Source organism: Tamandua tetradactyla, chromosome 24 (genome assembly GCF_023851605.1).
Source record: "Tamandua tetradactyla isolate mTamTet1 chromosome 24, mTamTet1.pri, whole genome shotgun sequence".
Lineage (NCBI taxonomy): Eukaryota > Metazoa > Chordata > Mammalia > Pilosa > Myrmecophagidae > Tamandua > Tamandua tetradactyla.
The window spans coordinates 42,667,918-42,687,420 of NC_135350.1; the positions used below are offsets into that span (position 1 = coordinate 42,667,918).

The following is a 19,503-nucleotide window of genomic DNA, read 5'->3' on the forward strand; positions in this document are numbered from 1 at the left end:
TTTATAGGACTCCAGTAAACCAATCAAGACCCACCCAAATGGGTAGAGACATGTCGTCACCTAATCTAGTTTAACAACCACTCGTGACTAAATCCCATCATCCAGGGAGACGATCCAATCATAGTTTCAAACACACAGTATTGGACAGGGATTATTCTACTTTAATGCAATGGGGTTTTGATTAAAACATGGCTTTTCTAAGGGGTATACAAACTTTCAAACCAGCACACTGGTGTGTGAGCGGTTGGATCTTCAGACTCAAATCCCATTCGTTTGTTCAGAAGCTAACTGCCTACAGAATGCAGACACTGGGAGTGCAATGGCCCATCAGCACAGACCCCGCGTGGCCTCTGTAGGGCTTAAAGCTCTAGTAGGGAAATAGACGTTCATCAGTTACAAAAAAGTGTAGTTGCAAACTGCTGTAGGTACCGTAGACATTCAGTAATCTTTCTGTTAAGAGGATGGATATGGCCTCTCAATAAATACAGATGTTCAATCACCACCAGAATTTATTTATTCCCAGCCCTGAAGATGTCACCATAGATGCAGGTGATGGAAAATACATCACACAGTCCTCATGCACATCCATCATTATTTTACAAATATTAGCTGAATGAATGTTTCTGCTTCAATAAGAAAATGCACAACAAAGTCAAAATGTGATTTGTTTCATTTTTATTTTTTTTTCTATCTCACTTTCAGTAAGTCATAAAATTGATTGACATATGATAAAGCTATCACCCAAACATATATATATGTTTATATATATATATATACACACTGTTTCTACTTTTTCTTTTTCAACCAAACAAGGTGATACATATTTTTAAAACCAAAGTGCAAATGAAGAGATAATATAAATGGAAATAAAAAACAAGGTGTGTGTGGTCAGATAATAAATGTGGGAAAGGGAAAAAGCACAGGAAACATTTGCATCCCACAGGTTAAAAAAAATCAAGTAATAAGTACTCTTTGAATGCCTCTAAAAATAGCAAATTTGGAACAATTAGCCATTACTGTGAAGAAAGTTCCTAGTTTTTCTTTTTTCCACCACTATGTTGCTATAGTCTTCACAGTGCAAATATAAAAGTCATCAAAGACAGGGTTTTATGGCAGTCTTTTGCTAAAATATATTCTATTTTAATATACATGCTATAAAAGTACACTAAAAACGTGAATCATTGGAGCTCTGTTAAAAGAATTTACTTTTTTACATATAGAATAATATATACCCAGACCTTAAAAGTATTATTTAAGGAAAGCTATTACTGTGACTTCAAGTGTTTCTAGCTTCATATTTTATTTATATTAATTTTATAATACCATGTACTGAGTAATGCTCCCTATAATGCAGTAATGCAATGTCTCAATTACTTTAAAGAAAAACGTGGAGTTAGCCAGGTATCTCCAGGGAGTTCTTACTTGTGCAATCCAATGAGTGTTCAATGCAGCTTCCTATTACCAAAGCTCCATTTAATTTTTTAAACTTTGGTACCCTAAATTCTCCTATGAGCAACACCTGAAGTTGTTAATGAAGCAAATAAATGTAAGAGATGATGAAAATGAACTTGTAGGTGGCCTGATTTTTAAAGTGATCATTCTCTCCTTTAATAATATTTCCAATATCAATTCTAGACTTCTACGGAACAGTGTGAAATAATGCTGACAGAACACATTCAGTGGCGATCAATCAACTGAATGCTTGCCAGACTAAGACATTAGACTCTTGGTACTGAGATTAACTCCATCTGCTATAATCATGTAATGCACATGATGAGACTACTAATTACAGATTACACACATGGACCCCAGACATATCTACAATCCTTTGTTTTAGGTATAGTAGTAGAATTGAAAATATAAAATAATTGAAATTTCCTTCTGATTGAAACAAAAATAATCTTTTCATTAGCAAAACATTTCTTAAAATATAGCTATTTCTCCCCTCTGAACACTTATCTATCCAGGAGCACAAGACAATTTTTGAAGATTTAGTCCCAACTGTTCAAAATAATAAATAAGGTTGTAGAGAGCATATTTAGAAAGCAACAAGAACTTATTTACATTCACTTATAAGAAATCTAATCTCGTCTAGTTACAGTACCCAGTCCACTAAAGGAAAGGTTTGGCATTTGTGTGCTTTTTGTTCTTGATGGGAATCACTTCTGCTTGATTATAATTCTTGAAAGAAAAAATAATCAGCCGATGTCCTAGGATTTTATGACATGATGGGAAAAAGCGATGGGACGAAGATCAGGTGGTCCCAAGGAGGTCTTCTGGGTTGGGTCTCCAGGCATCTCTTCCTTCTTCCCAGGAGGGTCTCTGGACTGCACAGGGAGTCAAGAGGAGGCATGCAGGACACAAGCAGGCAGAGCCCCATCTGCAGACTGGTCCCACACTCCGTCTAGCCGCTCCTGCTCTGTTTCTGTCACCATGCCCCACTTGCTACTCTCTATTCTGTTATGTGTCTGTGGTTTAAGAAATTTAGGGAAAGCAATTCACAGGGAAACAAGGAAAAACAGAGGTCTCAATCTAGAGGTGTGGCAGGCCACATGACATGGCCTCATGTGGGCTCCTGAGCTAATTGTCATTGGTTGAGATGATCTGGGGAGGATGCGCACATTTTGTTCTTCAAAGCAGCGTTCTCCTTTGTTCCTCTTGAAAGGTTTTTGCTGGATCATGATGTTCAAAACAATTTTACCAGACATAGAGTCTGATGTCTGCTTTTTCTATTGAGTCAACAATGGTAGACATTGTAGCTTCCCTCTCCTGGTACTTGAACCTGCCTCAAAGCAGATTTTTTCCCCTGGCAAAGATTTTATCTTTGAAAAGTGGATAATCCTTTTTTGTTTGTTTGTTTTGATCCAGCAGCCCTTCAGAAAATACTTCTGACTAAGAGGAGGAAGAGCAGTACAAGTGACTTCCTATTGTGCCTTACATAATACACTTCCCTAAAATTAAGAGTAGCTCCGATGCAAAAGCAAGTATTTGTGCAAAGGGCACACTGCCAGGTTACAAGCTTAACATCCTCAATTTCCACATTTTATAGTGCTTGACTCTTTAAAATATAAGTCTGAAATTATGAAAAAAACATATTTGCAAAAAGCAAGTAAGGGGAAGGAAGTTAGCCTTAAAAAAATACACTTTAGAAAAGTACAGGATACTGTGCCAGCAATTTGCTACTTATTTCATAACTTAGATCAAGTGTTTGTTAAATATTCACAGTAATTTCAGAAAAGAAACATTCATGTCTGTAAAACTTCAATCTATTGCATTTTCAACCATTCTGTATAATTACACATTTACATCTATCAGTGCTTTCCTGCAGATTTCTTTATTGCCAATCGTTCCCTTTCTGGATCCAGTTATACCTTCAGGGTGGGTTGTAGGATTCCTTTCTCAATGAGATGAGTCTTCAGGGTTTTATATATGTTTAACTGCTGTTCTGGTTGAAGGACCAACAGCTGCTGCAGCACTTTGCTGGGATTTGGACCCCTGGCGACAGAGTAGAAAAGATAATGTTCAGGCTGTTTTAAGGGCTAAAGGGAGCAGACACCCCCATTTAAAATAAACATGCCTTTAAGTATAGAGTAGCAATCTTTCACAGAATTAAAACAGTTATCTCTGATAAGAGCTCACCTTAATGTGCAATGTTAGTGTCAAGGGGGAAAAAATTCCAGAACTATTTTGCTTTGAGGGTTTTACAGTCTAGATGTGGAAAGAATGCAAAAGCACAAAAGACAAGAACAAAAGAAGACAATTCAGGGGGTGCAGACCTAAGTGCTACAAAATTTTCAAAAGGACAACCTGAATTCAAGGTGGGATAGATAACAAATCCCAAGATTGGACAAGACATGAACAACTATTCTGTCAGGAAAGGAGCAATATTCCCAGTAAAGACAGGAAAGACCCAAAAGAGGGCATGAAAAATAATATCTAAATTTTTAGCTTCAAGGAAACTTCAGAAAATGGAAGGTATTTTATTGAAGAATGGCTGCTGGGGCCTATGAATATTCATGAGACAGAAAATAAAAGTCTTGAGCCCAGGATATACAATAGTTGTCATAGCCTTTGTTCAAAGAAAGTCATACATAAACACCCAATATCGGAAGCAAAAAACAGAAGTAGATGTGCTGTAGCTGAAAGTGGGATGGGGAGGTGGGGAGACCTGTTCTCACCCACCTGCCAGAGCAACCTGAGAAGGCAGGAATTGAGCCCCGGTGGAATCAAAGTAACTATTGGGTAGTGATCAGATGCACTCTCCCTACTCTCCAACATACATCTCGACAGCCCGTCCAGGGGCCCCTCCTCAAGGGCCCCCGTTTAGATAAACTCCTCCAAGATCCCAGCTCCAGCCTTCTCCTGGGTCCCTTCACTGTTGCATCCTGGGGTGGAAGAGCTTCCCAACAGGGTCCCCTACCCTCATACCTTGCCTTCCTGTGACAATTTTTCATCTCTGGACCCTAGAGTTCAACCATTTATAAATGGAGATTGCTTGTGTTTCTCTAATTATACTTCTAAAATGCTACTTTGTCAAACTCAGAATGAATACAACTCAAATCCTAATGTAGATTTATTGTTCTTTGCACTTTCTACATTCCACTTAAATAGGAAAAGTACAGTCCAGTTTACTTTTTGAAGAGAGCTATAAGTAAAATCCAATGAGAGAAAAGCAAGACATTGAAAATAGCTCAGAATTCTAGAAAGACATTTGCACCTGTAATCAAATTTATGATTTATGATAATACCTCTTCAAATAGAAGTATAGAAAGCAGAAAATACTGCAACATAGAAATGCCTGCTTTATACTGACAGCATTAAGAGGATGACCAGAGGAATTATCTACTCTGGAAATCTTCTATTAAAATATTTACACAATAATCACCACACTACATACCCATTAGAATGGCTATTATTTAAAAAGCAGAAAATAGCAAGTGCTGGCAAAGATACAGAGAGAGAGGAAACCTCATACATTGGTGATGGTAACGTGAAATGGTGTGACCACTGTGGAAAACAGTTTGGTGGTTCTGCAAAAAGTTAAACATAAAACTACCATATGTCCTCATGTGGTGGTTTGAGCTATGTACTCCAGAAAAACATGTTCCTAAACTTACTGCATTTCTGTGGGTGTGAACCCATTGTAAGTAGGACCTTTTGATGAGATTACTTCAGTTAAGGGGTGGCCCAAACCTCAGTAAGGATGGGTCTTAATGCTATTACGGGAGTCCTTTATAAGCAGAAGGAAACTCAGACCAACAGAGAGAAAGGCATAGAGGGAGCAGCCAGAAGCTGAAAGTCAGTGAAACCTGGCAGAGGAGAGGCAAGCCAGGAGAGCCTGCCATTGACAGAGTGGTTAAGAACCAAGGATCACTGCCAGCCAGACCCAGAAAGCCAGTCTCTGAGAAGAAAGCATGCCTTGAAGATGCCTTGATTTGGACTTCTCAACGCTATAGACCAATAAACTCCCATTGCTTAATGCAACCCACTGCATGGTATTGGCTAAGCAGCCAAGGAAACTAAAACACCTGGCAATCCCACTTGCAGGTATATACCCAAAAGAATTGAAACAGGAACTGAGACAGGTATTTGTATTCCAATGTTCACAGAAGCATTATTCACAGTAGCCAAAAGGTGGGAGCAGCCCAAGCATCCATCAACAGATGAATGGATATTGTGATACATCCATACAATGCAATATATATATATAAAACGGAATTGTAGTCATCTTTAACACAGTAATGAAGCTCTGATACGTGCTACCACAAGGATGAACCTTGAAGACGACACATTAAGTGAAAGAATTCAGACACAAAAGGACAAGTATTGCATGATCTCAGTTTTATGAAATTAGAATAAGCAAATTCACAGCCAGAAACTAGAGTACATGTATCAGAGGAGGTGGGTGACGGAGAATGGAGAGTCAATGCATAAGGGCGAGGCTTTCTGTTTGGGGTGATGGGAAACTTCTGGTAACGGATGGTCCAACATTGTGTGATTAATCCAACTGAATTATATGATAGGAAGGGTATGAGATGGAAAAGTTCATGTTGTATACATGTTTCTACTATTAAAAAAAAGAAAAAAACTCAAGAAATACTGACAATTCGTTGGAATACATGATCCTGGACTGGACCTAATAATAGAGGAGAAAATCCCCAAAGGACATTATATTGGGATATATGAAAAAATTAGACTTTATAGCAATGTTAAATTTCTTCAACTTGATAACTGCACTGAATGAGGTTTCATATGTGAACATCCTTGTTCTTAGGAAACATTCGTGGAAGTACAGGGAGGGAGGGAGGGGAAAATGACCAATGTGGCAAATGTTAAAAGTTGGTGGATTTGGGGAGGTATATTGGAGTTCTCAGTATGGATTTTGTATTATTTTTGTAAATGACTGTAAGTTTGAGAGCATATTCAAATAAAATGTTAAAAAAAGACCCGTAGTCTATGGATGTTTAAAAACAATACAGTATGCTAAATATAAATTTTATGTTTCCCTTGTCATAAAATTACACTCTTGGGCAGTGCAACAGTGGCTCAGTGGCAGAATTCTCGCCTGCCATGCTGGAGACCTGGGTTCGATTCCTGGAGCCTGCCCATGCCAAAAAAAAAAAAAAATTACACTCTTTAAAAACATAAATTTGCAAAATAAACTGTAGGACTAGAGGGCCCATGGGTTACTTTCATGCGCAAGGTTGAATGCATCTGCAGAGAAACTGTGGCCCTGAGCCTCTCACAACCACCGTCTAAGTCCACTAAGGTCAGGGCACAGCTTACTTTTCATTTCTTCAAAAGATTCAGCATCATTATAGCATAAATCCAGAGGAGGGGCCCACAGAACAGAGGAAAGCTATTCTGGCAAGTTCAGCGAAATGGAAAATTATGCCAGCAGGTGCTGTCAGAAAGTTGCACCCAGGCATTCTAATTGTATTTCTAATCTAAATATTTGCTTTCAAATGCTGGATAACAGAGCTCAGCATGACTTTTCTCTACTGAGAGAAAAGCAGATTAAAAATGAAGTTTGAGTTAATGCCTGAAAAACTGCCATCTTCTGAAAATAAAGAGGTCTATGGATTTAACCACTCAGTACTTAAGACCTAAATGTATCAGTAAATACATTACATGCAAACGGACCAACTATTTCACTTAAAAAGACAAAGGTGAGCTGGATTAAAACAAAACAGAAACAAACAAAAAATTCATCTATTACAAGAGAAAAGAAAGACACACTTTAATATCACAAGAATGCTAAATATAAAAGGACAAAGAAATATCCTATAAACACTAACGAAAAGAAAGCTGATGAAGCTATTCTTTATAAGTTTTTAATTGTATAATATAACATATACACAAAGCAATAGTTTTCAAAGCACTCTTCAACAAGTAGTTACAGGACAGATCCCAGAGTCTGTCATGGGCTACATACCATCATTTCAGATTTTTCCTTCTAGCTGCTCCAGAATAAAGGAGGCCAGAAGGAATAAATATTCTTTGTCATCACAATCGACTTTCTCTTTTCTTTTTTTTGTGAAAAATAACATATATATATATATATATATATATATATATATATATAAAAGCAATAAATTGCAAACACAGCACAACAATTACTTGCAGAACAGATTTTGGAGTTTGGTATGGGTTATAACTCCGCAATTTTAGTTTTTACTTTTAGCTGCTCTAAGATACTGGAGACTAAAAGAAATATCAATTTAATGATTCAGCAATCATATTCATTTGTTACACCCTACCTTCTCTGTATAACTCCACCAACACCTTTGATCTTTCTATTCCACTCTTTAGGGGTGTTTGGGCTATGGCCATTCTAACTTTTTCATGTTGGAAGGGCTGCCAATAATATGGGGCAGGGAGATAGAACTAGCTGATGTTCTGGAGAGGCTGGGCCCTCTAGGTTTCAGGTTTTATCTGGTCTAGGGACACATCTGGAGGTTGTAGGTTTCTGGAAAGTTATCCTAGTGCATGGAACCTTTGTAGAATCTTATATATTGCCCTAGGTGTTCTTCAGGATTGGCTGGAATAGTTTTGGTTGCGGTTTTGGCAAGTTATGGTAGGTAGCAATGTCTAACTGAAGCGTGCATAAGAGTGACCACCAGAGTAACCTCTCAATGAAGCTATTCTTATATCCAACAAAATACTTAAAAGCAAGTGGTATATAAAGTGGGAGGGACATCACTTAATGACAAAATGAGGGGTAAAGCAAAAATTGACAGAACTAAAAATGAAAATAAATTTATAATCATTGTGGGAGATTTTAACAAAGCTCCCTCAGTAACTGACAGAACAAGCAGACACAAAAAAAACAAATCAGCATAGGAGATTTAACTAAACTTCACTTAATCGACCCGAATAAGATTACATCCAAAACCTGCAAAATGCATATTCACTTTATATTCATGTGAAATATATACCAAAATAGACAACATGTTGGGCTATAAAGCAAGTTTTAATAAACATTAAATATCAAAATCATAAAGGGTATATTTTCTGACTCTAGAGGAATTAAGGCAAAAATCAATAAAGGAATGAGAAAATCTTCAACTGTGGAAACTAATCAATATACCTCTAAATAATCCACATGTCAAATAAGACATAGTATTGGAAACAAGAAAATTTGCAACCTGAATAATGAAAATATAAATATCATAACTTGTAGGATAGAGGTTAAAGAGGTACTTATGAGGAAATTTATAGTCTTAAATAAATATATTAGTCAAGAAGGCTAAAAAGAAAAGGAAAAGCAAATTAAACCTAAAGAAATATCGGAGTAGAAATCAATGAACTAGAAAACAAATATACAAGAGAGAAAATTAGAGCTAGAAGTTGATCCTTTGAATAGATTCATGAAACTGGTAAACTCCTAGCAAGACTGCTTAAGAAAAATAAAAGCTAATACAAAAGTTCTTATACTGCTGTGAGTATATATTCTAAATGTGTATTTAGGGATCTATAAATCAAGTTTCACTCCAACTATCTTTATGAAAAAAATCTGTGTTTTCTTAATGGCTCAAATGCTACTAATAAGTGTTCAGCCTGCTGGGCCCCCAGCAGAGACCATGGAAAATAAAGTTTACATTGTGGCCAATGTGTTTAGGGCAGATCCAAAGCATTAAAGTTTAATAACAGGAACAAGCTACTCTATATAAAATACCAATTCCCTTCCATATACACACAATTCCATAATCCCCTCGGCTGACTTTATTTTTCTCTCATGGCACTTATGACTACCTAACAAGTTATACATATATTTTTTATTTGTTTTCAATTTCACACAATTTTAAGATCACATTAAAAAAAAAAAAAAAACACTTTATTCCTACACCAAACAATCCATCCTAAGTGAACAATCAACAGCTCCTGGTATAATCACATAGTTATGCATTCACCACCACAATCAACATGAGAACATTCATATTTCTTTCCCACAAAAAATCCCATGCCCCTCCTTTACATCCCTTTATTTTGATATTTAGCTTTGATATAGTGCCTTTGTTACAATTAGTGAAAGACATTTACAATGTTACTGTTAACCATAGACCTTAGTTTGCAGTGACTGAACTTTTCCCCATACACCACCCATTATTATCACCCTGTAACAGTGACATACGTTTATTCTAGTTTACGTAAAAACTTTCTTATATTTGTACAATTAACCACTGTCATCATCCACTCTAGATTTCAGCAAGTTATATAGTCCCAGCTCTCATCCACTAGCCTTCCTTCTGGTGGCATACAGGACCCTAGTCTAACTTTTTCAACCATACTCCCATTCATCTTTGTTAATTACACTTACACTACTGGGCACATCACACAGTACTGTGCTATCCATTTCTGAAACTTTCAAACAACCTTATTAAACATTCTGTACTCCTTAAGACCAACTGCCCAATCTCGACCCTCTTTCTATCTCCTGACAAGCTATGCTTTTGAATTTAACTCTCAGAGTTTGTTCATTACATAGCTTGTCTTAGTGAAACAACACAGTGATCGTCCTTTTGTTTCTGGCTTATTTCACTCAACATAATGTCCTCAAGGTTCATCCACAATTTTGTATGCATCATGACTTCCTTCTTACAGCTATATATGTAATTTTTTTTTTTTAACATGGGCAGGCACCAGGAATCGAACCCGGGTCCTCGGGCATGGCAGGCAAGCATTCTTACCTGCTGAGCCACCGTGGCCCGCCCTATATATGTAATTTTTAAGCACAGTTCACATACTATACAATCCCTCTAAATTGTACAACCAGTGTCTTCTAGTATGTTCCCAAAATTGTGCATTCACCACCACAATGAATTCTACAGCATTTTCACCCTGCAAAGGGTTCACTATGTTACACAGTCTTATGTCGCATCCTCTGGCTTTCCATACACGACTGGTTGCTGAGGACCTGCCAAACTGTCTTGTACAGTGGTTGCACCATTCTACATTCCCACCAGCAGTCAAGTGTTCCTACTTCTCCACACCTGCTGCAAAACTTGAGATTTCTTATTTTTTTTAATTGTGGGCATTCTATTAAGAGTGAAATGATATCTCATTGTAATTTTGATTTGCATTTCCCTAATAGCTAGTGATGATGTACATCTTTTCACGTGCTTTTTAACCATTTTGTATATCCTCTCTGGAAAAATATCTATTCTTTTGCCCATTTTTCAATTGGGTTGTCTTTTTATCATTGAGTTACCAGATCTCTCTATATATTCTGAAATCAAAACCCTTATTGGATATATGGCTTCCAAATATTTTCTCCTATTGAATAGGCTGCCTTCTTACCCTCTTGACAGAGTCCTTCGAATCACAAAAGAATTCAGTTTTGAGGAGGTCTTATTAAACTACTTTCTTCTCTCATTGTTTGTGCTCGGGTGTAAGGTCTAGGAAACCACTTCCTACACGAGATCTTAAAAATGCTTCCTGACATTTTCTTCTAAGAGTTTTATGGTTCTTGTTTTTATATTTAGGTCTCCGATTCACTCTGAGTTAATTTTTCTATAAGGTGTAAGACAGAGTTCCTCTTTCACATTTTTGATATGGATACACGGTTCTCCCAGCACCATTTACTAAAGAGACTGTTCTGTCCCAGATGGGTGGACTTTACAGCCTAACAAAAGTTACACTTTTTGTTTACTGCCTGCTTCTACTTCTTTTCCCTCCACACTCTCTCCCTGACCAAGAAGAATGGAAGCTCTGAGGGTAGGAAATTTGTTTGTTTTGTTCTCTGCTATAACCTGTGCTGGAATATTCCCTGACATGTAAGAGGTACTCAAGCAATAACTGGGAGCCTGAATTGTGTCCTCCACCTTTTTATCTCTCAATAGTCACTATCATTGCAATGCTTAAAGTGGAGAAATGAAATCTGATTTTTTTTAAGTTTTCTTTTTTTTAATTTTTAAAAGTTTTTATTGTGGTAACACATATAAAACATGTTTCCCCCTTTTAACCACTTTTCATGTGTATAATTCAGTGACATTATTACATTTAGCATGCTGTGTTACTATCATATCCATTAATAAAACTTTGTTTCATCACCCCATTACTCTCTATCCATTAAATACTATCTTGTATATGTGAAATAGATATAATTTAACCATACTACTCAGCACTACAAAGTGACGTAACTCCTGGGGTCACCATTCACTTTGACGTTATCGATAACCACTGACAGAAAAAGCTAACACATTCAAACTATGTCAATGGGGATAGGAACTTTCTTTTTTAAATCTAAAAATACCTTATGAAACTTGTGATGTACACATGCACAAAAGTCGCCATCAAGTACTGGCAATCAAATCTGTCCATTATTCCGCCATGCCCAGGAATAGTGTTGGCAAAATCCTTTGAAAACAAACAAACAATAACGCATTAGCAAATTAAAAAAAAAAATCACTAGCTATCAAATTCCCACCTGCAAATGTCTCTTTGGCATCATGGACACCATAAAGAAAATACTTTTACTACTGGATTTTCTCTTTCTTGAAGCATGTCCAACACAATGAAATCACAACTTTTGACTCTGTGCCTTTGTTAGAATAATTACTGAATTGAACAACAGCATTCAAATAACACTAATTAGATGCTAATTAAATGTAGCACCGACTTTTTAAAATGAACAAAATTTTGCCAAATCAAAAATGCTACTGGTTATAATCTAGAGAGAGGATCAATAAAGAAACAGAGAAAAAGAAATGCGACCAGTTATTACCAACCTTAACCTGATTTTAGCATATCCTTCTATTTAACTAGAACCTATTTTCGGAGCTCTCTTAAGTGTTGCTGACCATGGTAGAACAGGATATTTATCTTTAAAGTTCTCGCTACTATGATAGATAATTACTTTTTCCCCCTCCAGTTTGGGAAAAAAGAAAACCAAAACAGAGTGTTGTTTGGGACATGTTAGTTACATTAAATGGTCAAACTAAGGGAGTGGTCAGTAGGCCTTCATAAATTGACTCTGGACAGACACATCCATTTATCTGAGCACCCGGGAAATGGAAATTACTAAGTGCTCTTCCTAGTTCACACAAGCAACTTAAGTACATCTAAAATGTAATAGCAATTCAAACAATTCAAACAGCAATTCAAGCCATTCAAACACCTTCACCCCAAACATGTGGAACAGCTCAGCATTTGACAAGCAACCTTGGACTGGAGACCAGGAAAGAAAACACCATTCTAAATAAAACATGCCTCTGTTTAAAACAGTATTGGAATTATTTTCTTTGGTTAAGTTTTCCCAAATTTCCTTCCTACCCTTCTCTACTAATCTAATCATAAGAGAGCCAGGGTAACTGAGCTCTGCCCTGCTGCCAGCAACCATTAACAAGGTGCTCAGCGGTTCTTCGTGGGCTCCCCTGGGAGGTGGTAAGCGATGTCAGAACAAGGCCATCTTACATATGTTGTGCACTGCAATCCACCTGACACAGTATCTCACCCATGTGCAGGCGCACACTGAGTGAATAAATGCACTTCCCTGCCTCCAGGGCCCTACACTGTCTGGCCCCCCCAAACACTGCCACCTCGCCTGCTGCTCTCCACCGCAGCCACATTACTAGTGATGACACCCAGGCTAAGCTCCTCTGCTCTTGCTGGAACTTGCTTCTCCAGATCTCTCTGCAGTATACTTTTCTCCTTTCTCAGATCTCTGCTCAAATGCTATCTCCTCAGAGAGACTTTCCCTGACCATCCCACCTTCAGAAGCTGCTTTCTAACACCCTGATGGTGTCATATTCACCCTTACTTAGTGAAGCCATATGAGGGAGCCTGAGAAAATAAAGTAGACATATGTCACTTTAGGACAATCTAACAAACAAAACAGAGGGATCACTTGAAGCATGTGGAACAAGAGTCAGCAAACTATATCCAACAGATCAAATCCAGCTCACCACATGTTTTTGGAAATAACATGTTATTAGACATAGTTTAATGCCCATTCATTGACATATTGTCAACTGGGGCTTTGTACTACAATGGCTGAGCAAACTGTCTGCAACGACGCATCATCTGACCCTCTACAGAATTTGCTGGCCTCTGATCTAGAAGAATGGACAGTTATAAAACAAAAGGCTCTTTTACGTGATGCTTCAAATGAGACTATGGCTGGATTCTTTGATACACACTTGAGGACAAAGATTGTGTGTCTACATCAACATTAAGTGACACGATATTTCTATAGAAGTAAGAGACAGGTAAGATAACTTAAAACGTATTAACATGGCATGACCAAAACTTAACAGGAAATATTGAGCCAATACACTTGAGTCAATCAGGAAGCATTTCTGTGAGGATGTAAAAGATTTTTTCCCTTTATTGTGTGAAACCAATAAAGAACTACCTAAATTACATTCTCAAATTACATAACAAAGAATCTAAGCACACACCTTAATTTTGAAAGCTCTTTTGAATCCACTGGCAAAGAAGCCTCCAAATGGGCCAATTAAAGATGCAAATGTTGAAAGAGCTATGCTGTGTATTTGGAAAGGATACAAGCTCACTGTTTCCTAAAGAAGGGGAAAAAAAAAAGGAAGATAGGAAGAACTGCATTAAAACTGTACTTGAACATGCCACCTAATATAAGAACCATGATATAAACAGTAAGTAAAAGCAAATACCATATTTTTGTTAATTTCACAAATATTTAGGATCATGGAGGAAAACATATTGTAAGCTTTCATGACCATCCTTTACTTGACCAACATTCTCCCATGCCGCTCTAAACACATGGAAAGACACTTAACATATTGAAATCTTGCAGCTGCTAAGCTACTCCGCCCCCCCCCCCCTTGCGCCCCACAAGGGCAGGCACCGGGAATCAAACCCGGGTCTCTGGCATGGCAGGCGAGAACTCGGCTTGCTGAGCCACCATGTCCTACCCATTTTTTTTTTTTTTTTTTGTGAAAAGTAACATATATATATAAAAGCTATAAATGTCAAAGCATACCACAACAATCAGTTATTAAACAGATTTCAGAAGTTTGGTATGGGTTACAGTTCTACAATTTTAGGTTTTTACTTCTGCTTTTAGGCACTGGAGACTAAAAAAAAAAAATCAATATAATGATTCCACATTCACACTCATTTGTTAAATCCTATCTTCATTGTCATAATTCCACCTTCTCCTTTGATCTTTCTCTCAATCTTTAGGAGTATTTGGGCTAGCTCCATTCTAACCTTTTCATGTTGGTAAGGGCTGTCCTCACCAGCTGATAGTTTGCTGACTACTGCTGAAATGCTTATAGTTATCCCTATTTGGAATAAGGGGATGGAACTAATTTTTGTTCTGGAGAGGCTGGCCCCTTTGGGTTTCAGGACTCATCTACCTAGGAACCCACTTGGAGGTTGTAGGTTTCTAGAAAGTAATCATAGTGCATGGAACCTTTGTAGTATCTCAGATAAAGCTGAGGTGTTCTTTAGGGTTGGCAGACCATGATAAACGCTATGCAACTTTCTAGTTCATCTAGAAACTTTTGCTTCTACCTGTTGAGTTGTAGACTTATCCAGAATTAGTTGACTTAGTTTCCAAATTTCTTTTTACCAATAGTGCTTGTTTTGGTAATTATGTAATTTATTTTAATTTTTCATTTTACTTAACTTTATACATAACAAAACTATGAAAAAGTTGTTCTTTTTACTTTGGAAACATCAAAAGTAAGTTACTTAAAAAAGATTTTCAAAATGAGCATCAGCAAGACAACTAAAAGATCTGGAGAAGAGATCATAAAAATTGAGAAAGATTCTGCAGTCAAATTTGAAATTCTTAGTTTTTGTTCCACTTTAATAAGTTGAAACTATAAATTACAGGCAATGCATAATGGGTGTGGTTCAAGAAAGATGACTAGAAACACTAATCTTTGGATCTGTTCTCAAAGCAAAAAAGCACTAACCAAAGATGAGCAGTTTAAAGTTCAATCGTAGGTAATAGCTCAGATATTGAAAAAATTCTTGGAGTCCACACACTGAGCATTCAAGAAGATAAATAATTTGTTGATTTACATGCTTCTCAAATATCATATATTTTAGTTAAAGTACACGGTTTCAACATCCTTCAATGTGAGAACACAAGCTTGCCTTTAATTGTCAGCAATGCGCTTTTGGAAGGGAAACTGAATTTCAGAAGCATCTGCTTTCTGTATTAGTAAAAATTCCTTAAAAATGAGATTCTTTAGCAGGTGAATTCTAATTAAGTTTTAAAATTGAGCCAATTCAAATTAATTACATTTGAAATATTCTAATCCATTTGATTTTAAAAATCTAAGGGCTATTGAAAAACAATTTCAATACAAATATATGATAAATCACCATTAGTATCTAAACCATTAGGCAAATAAATTCCTAATAGGCAACTGGTTTGCGATAGAAATAGTCATTTTATGTTCAAGAAAGAGAAGTCACAAAAGGTGATGCAGCATGTTATTAATGATAAGCAGACACTAAAATCCATTTTTTATGGCAAAGCTAAAAGTTCTGCATCAATAAAAATTTCTTGTAAAACTCTTACTCCTACTAAGATTAATAAAAATTTCTTGTAAAAATCTTAATGCTCCCCTTAATCTTAATCTAAAGGGAGAAACCTCTAACCATGTTTATCTTGAATTTTTACTCTTACCTGTCTCAATACTGCCTTTAGAAAGGGAGGCAGTGAATAACTCTGAAGCTGGAAAAGTTCTGAGGGTTCACACTCTGTAACAAAGGAGTTGACATCGCTGCGGTATTCCACTGGGCAGACAAAGTACTGATATTTGGATAACAGATAGGCGGCCTGAATAACGAAGCAAGAGTTCATGAAATATCGACTAAAAAAACTTTTTTAAAGTTACGTATCAGAACGGCCAGAATTAGAAAGCTAGTTTCCCTGTATTAACATCCTGCTATGTATTTTCAAACATACATGGTCATAATTGTTCCAATAAAAGATTTGAAAAGATTTTAAATTCTAAAGAGTTGAAATTAAATAAAATTGTCATCTTTGCATTGTCACAAAAAAAAGGGGAGAAGGAAGGAGAGATGCTAACTTGAACACTGAGACTAGCATTATAGCAAGATTATACTTTTTAAATGCACACAAATTATGTCAGCAGTAGTTAACAATTATAAAGATACAGGGGAGTAAAGGACTTAACTTTATTATATACAAGTTTATATTAATCAGTTAATAATTAACTAATGATTCAAAATTAAGAAAATCATGCAAAATTATATAGATTAAAAAACACCACTGTTGTTCTTAGCCAACCCAGAAAATTTTCAGTAAATTTTTCTTTCCTTGGTCACATCATGATTTTTAAAAATCTGTACTCAGCCATGGACATAGAAATAAATGAAATAAAACAATTCAGTATATAAATTGCTAGACAAATGTTTATTCTCTTTATCTTTTCTTTCCTATTGCAGCCATTCACCCCATTATTGTGATCAAGAATCATTTGTAAAAATGCAAATATGATACTGTGAATGAGCATAAACTGATTGTTTCCAAACAAATAACTATTTCCCTCTAAACCATGTAACAAAAAAATATATTTATACCTCCTCATTGTTATGTCATACATTACAGTTTTTTGGGGAAGTGCTTTACTTACAAATACTACAAGAATAGCCATAATATTGAAAGTTAGTACTTAACAGTGTCAAGTGCTTATAGTATTATTAAACATAGTATTTTCATTATTCTTGCTTTATAATGTATAAACACTGGATGAGACTGGGCCCCTTTTCATTATTCTATTTATCAATTATCCTTCCAGAGAAACTCTGGAATAATTTTGCCAAATTCTAGTAAGATTTTCACTGAGAGTGAACTAAATTTATAAATTAGACCGAGAAATTATGGTGCTTTTCCCTTCCAGGGAAATGGCACATTTCCATTTATTTGTATTTGCTCTCTCTCAAAGCTTCATGTTGTTATGAGCTACTCTATTTTGGATATAGAGAACAGATTAGAATTGTCAGGGACTAGACTCATAAAAACAAATATTCTAATAAATTTTTTTACCTATTTATCTTATGTCTAGCCATTTTACTGTTTCCTTATTGATCCTCACCAGACACTATTTAATAAAAACCTAAATCCCATAACTGTAAACTAATTTTAATGTATTAACAAATGTCCACTCCTCTTGGATAAAAATGAACATTAATTATTTATAATTAACAGATTTTTCTTGCAAGCTGTGCCCACAGCAGTAGCCACCCACCAAGCCAAGCGGTCACTGAGCAGTAACGAGGCAGAGCTCTTCTGCCGTCAGCTGCACTCTTTGCTTTTATTCAAAACTACCACCTGTTCCGCCCCTTATGTCCCCCACAACGCAGGACAGCTGTTAGAAACTGCTGCACATCAGAATCACCTAGGGGAGTTTTCAAACAGACCAATGCCCAAGCCCCAGTCTAGAGATTTTTTATTTAATTGGTCTAGAATAGGAATGGGGTATAAATTTTGTTTAAGCTCCCCAGGTGATTCTGATGTGCAGTCAGAGTGGAGAGCTAAGAATACCTATATTTAGGTTTCAATTAAACATATTACTGGCATCTTGTGGTTTAATTATTTTAGGTTTAGGAGTAATAAACTTGCTATCATTTTTCAAAATAAAAATAAAATTAAAGTCCTAGTAAAACTCACAATGAATCCAAATACGACTGTGGAAAAGAAACCGCCAATGAATCCTTCCCAAGTCTTTTTAGGAGACAACTAAAAAAAGGCCAGATAAAATTAAAAAGAGTTACCGCACTCACAAAATACACACAAATACATGCAAGCTCTGTTCAAGGAGTTCCGTCAATATTTTGCACATTTCTTTTTACTTTTTCCTTATTGGGATGGCATTGAACCTTTCTCCATTCGATGGTCCTGATTTACTTATGCAAATCCCTCTAACAGTATCTAACACAGAAGAGGCTCTCAAAACATTTGACAAGCTGTGAATATCTATTACGTTTTTGCTAAATGGCCTCACTGAATTTATATTTTACTCCCAAAGGACTATACACTCTAACCTGAAATAATCATCCTATGACTTTTATGCTTATATAAACCTCATAATAGTGCAGTTCTTGGAGGAAGTAAGAGATACATTCATTCAAATTACACACTGTGTTGACCCACTAATGACCAAAAGTAGAATGAATACAACAAAAAAATGGATACTGCAACACATCAGATTTGCATACATTCCCAATATGCTAAACATACACAGACCCCTTTCTGAAATGGTAAGATACTCCAGAGCCCCTGATACTGTATTATCTTCACAAGTATTTACAATCCTTTTCCCCTAGCTCACAATCTATGCCTGTCTCCATGACGAAGGGAACATGCTGTGCTTCTAAGAACAGATGCCCTTCGGTTTGGGCTATAGTTTCTCAGTCAATGGGGCATTCGGGAGAGAACTTTGGAGGAGGAAAGGCTAGAACGTGCTGAGGCGGGCGGAAGAAAGGATTTAGGGGCAGACAGTGGTAACTGCCTTGGAGCTGCAATAAGGACCGAAATGTGCACGGGGATTGGCCACCAGGATCACTGGTGACCTTTGTGATGATCATTACAGTGCAACAATGCAGACAGAAGCCAAATACCGGAGGGATGTCTCTGAAAGTAGAAATCAGTTTTAGGCTAAGCCACGTGAGCTTATAGCACTCTTGTCCTGACGTAAGGCTCAAAGCCTAGAAGTGTGGCAGAAATGATTTACTGATAAATCTGATAACAATTCTGCCGTGGAGAAGGGAGGGATACATGTTCTCCTATGATAATTTGGCGTCATTGCCATGAAGTGGGAGTGGACTCAAACACAAGTGCCTGCTGACTATTTTAAAGATAGCTTATCAAGTCAAATTGATTTCTTCATATTCAAAAATCCTGTTTAGGTATTAACTTCCTTAATTATATCTGGTTTTATCTTACAACTAATCCATCCTGGTAGATTCACAGCAAAGTGAGCGTCAAATCAGACACTGAGATTGTTCTGCAGCTCTCACAGCCTCTCCGAAGGTGTT

At 36.6% G+C, this 19,503-nt stretch overlaps 1 protein-coding gene across 1 annotated transcript in view; it reads right to left on the bottom strand.

Moving 5' to 3' along the window:
* Nucleotides 1–648: 648 nt before the first annotated feature.
* CDS1 (CDP-diacylglycerol synthase 1) overlaps nucleotides 649–19,503 on the bottom strand; it is an 86,866-nt gene continuing 68,011 nt past the window's right edge. The window contains exons 9-13 of the mRNA XM_077142956.1: nucleotides 18,137–18,205; nucleotides 16,127–16,279; nucleotides 13,902–14,021; nucleotides 11,756–11,859; nucleotides 649–3,495 (exon numbers count right to left, since the gene is read on the bottom strand). Of these exons, the coding sequence (XP_076999071.1) occupies nucleotides 3,366–3,495; nucleotides 11,756–11,859; nucleotides 13,902–14,021; nucleotides 16,127–16,279; nucleotides 18,137–18,205 (576 nt within the window). The 3' untranslated portion in view covers nucleotides 649–3,365. The remainder of the gene's footprint in view (nucleotides 3,496–11,755; nucleotides 11,860–13,901; nucleotides 14,022–16,126; nucleotides 16,280–18,136; nucleotides 18,206–19,503) is intronic.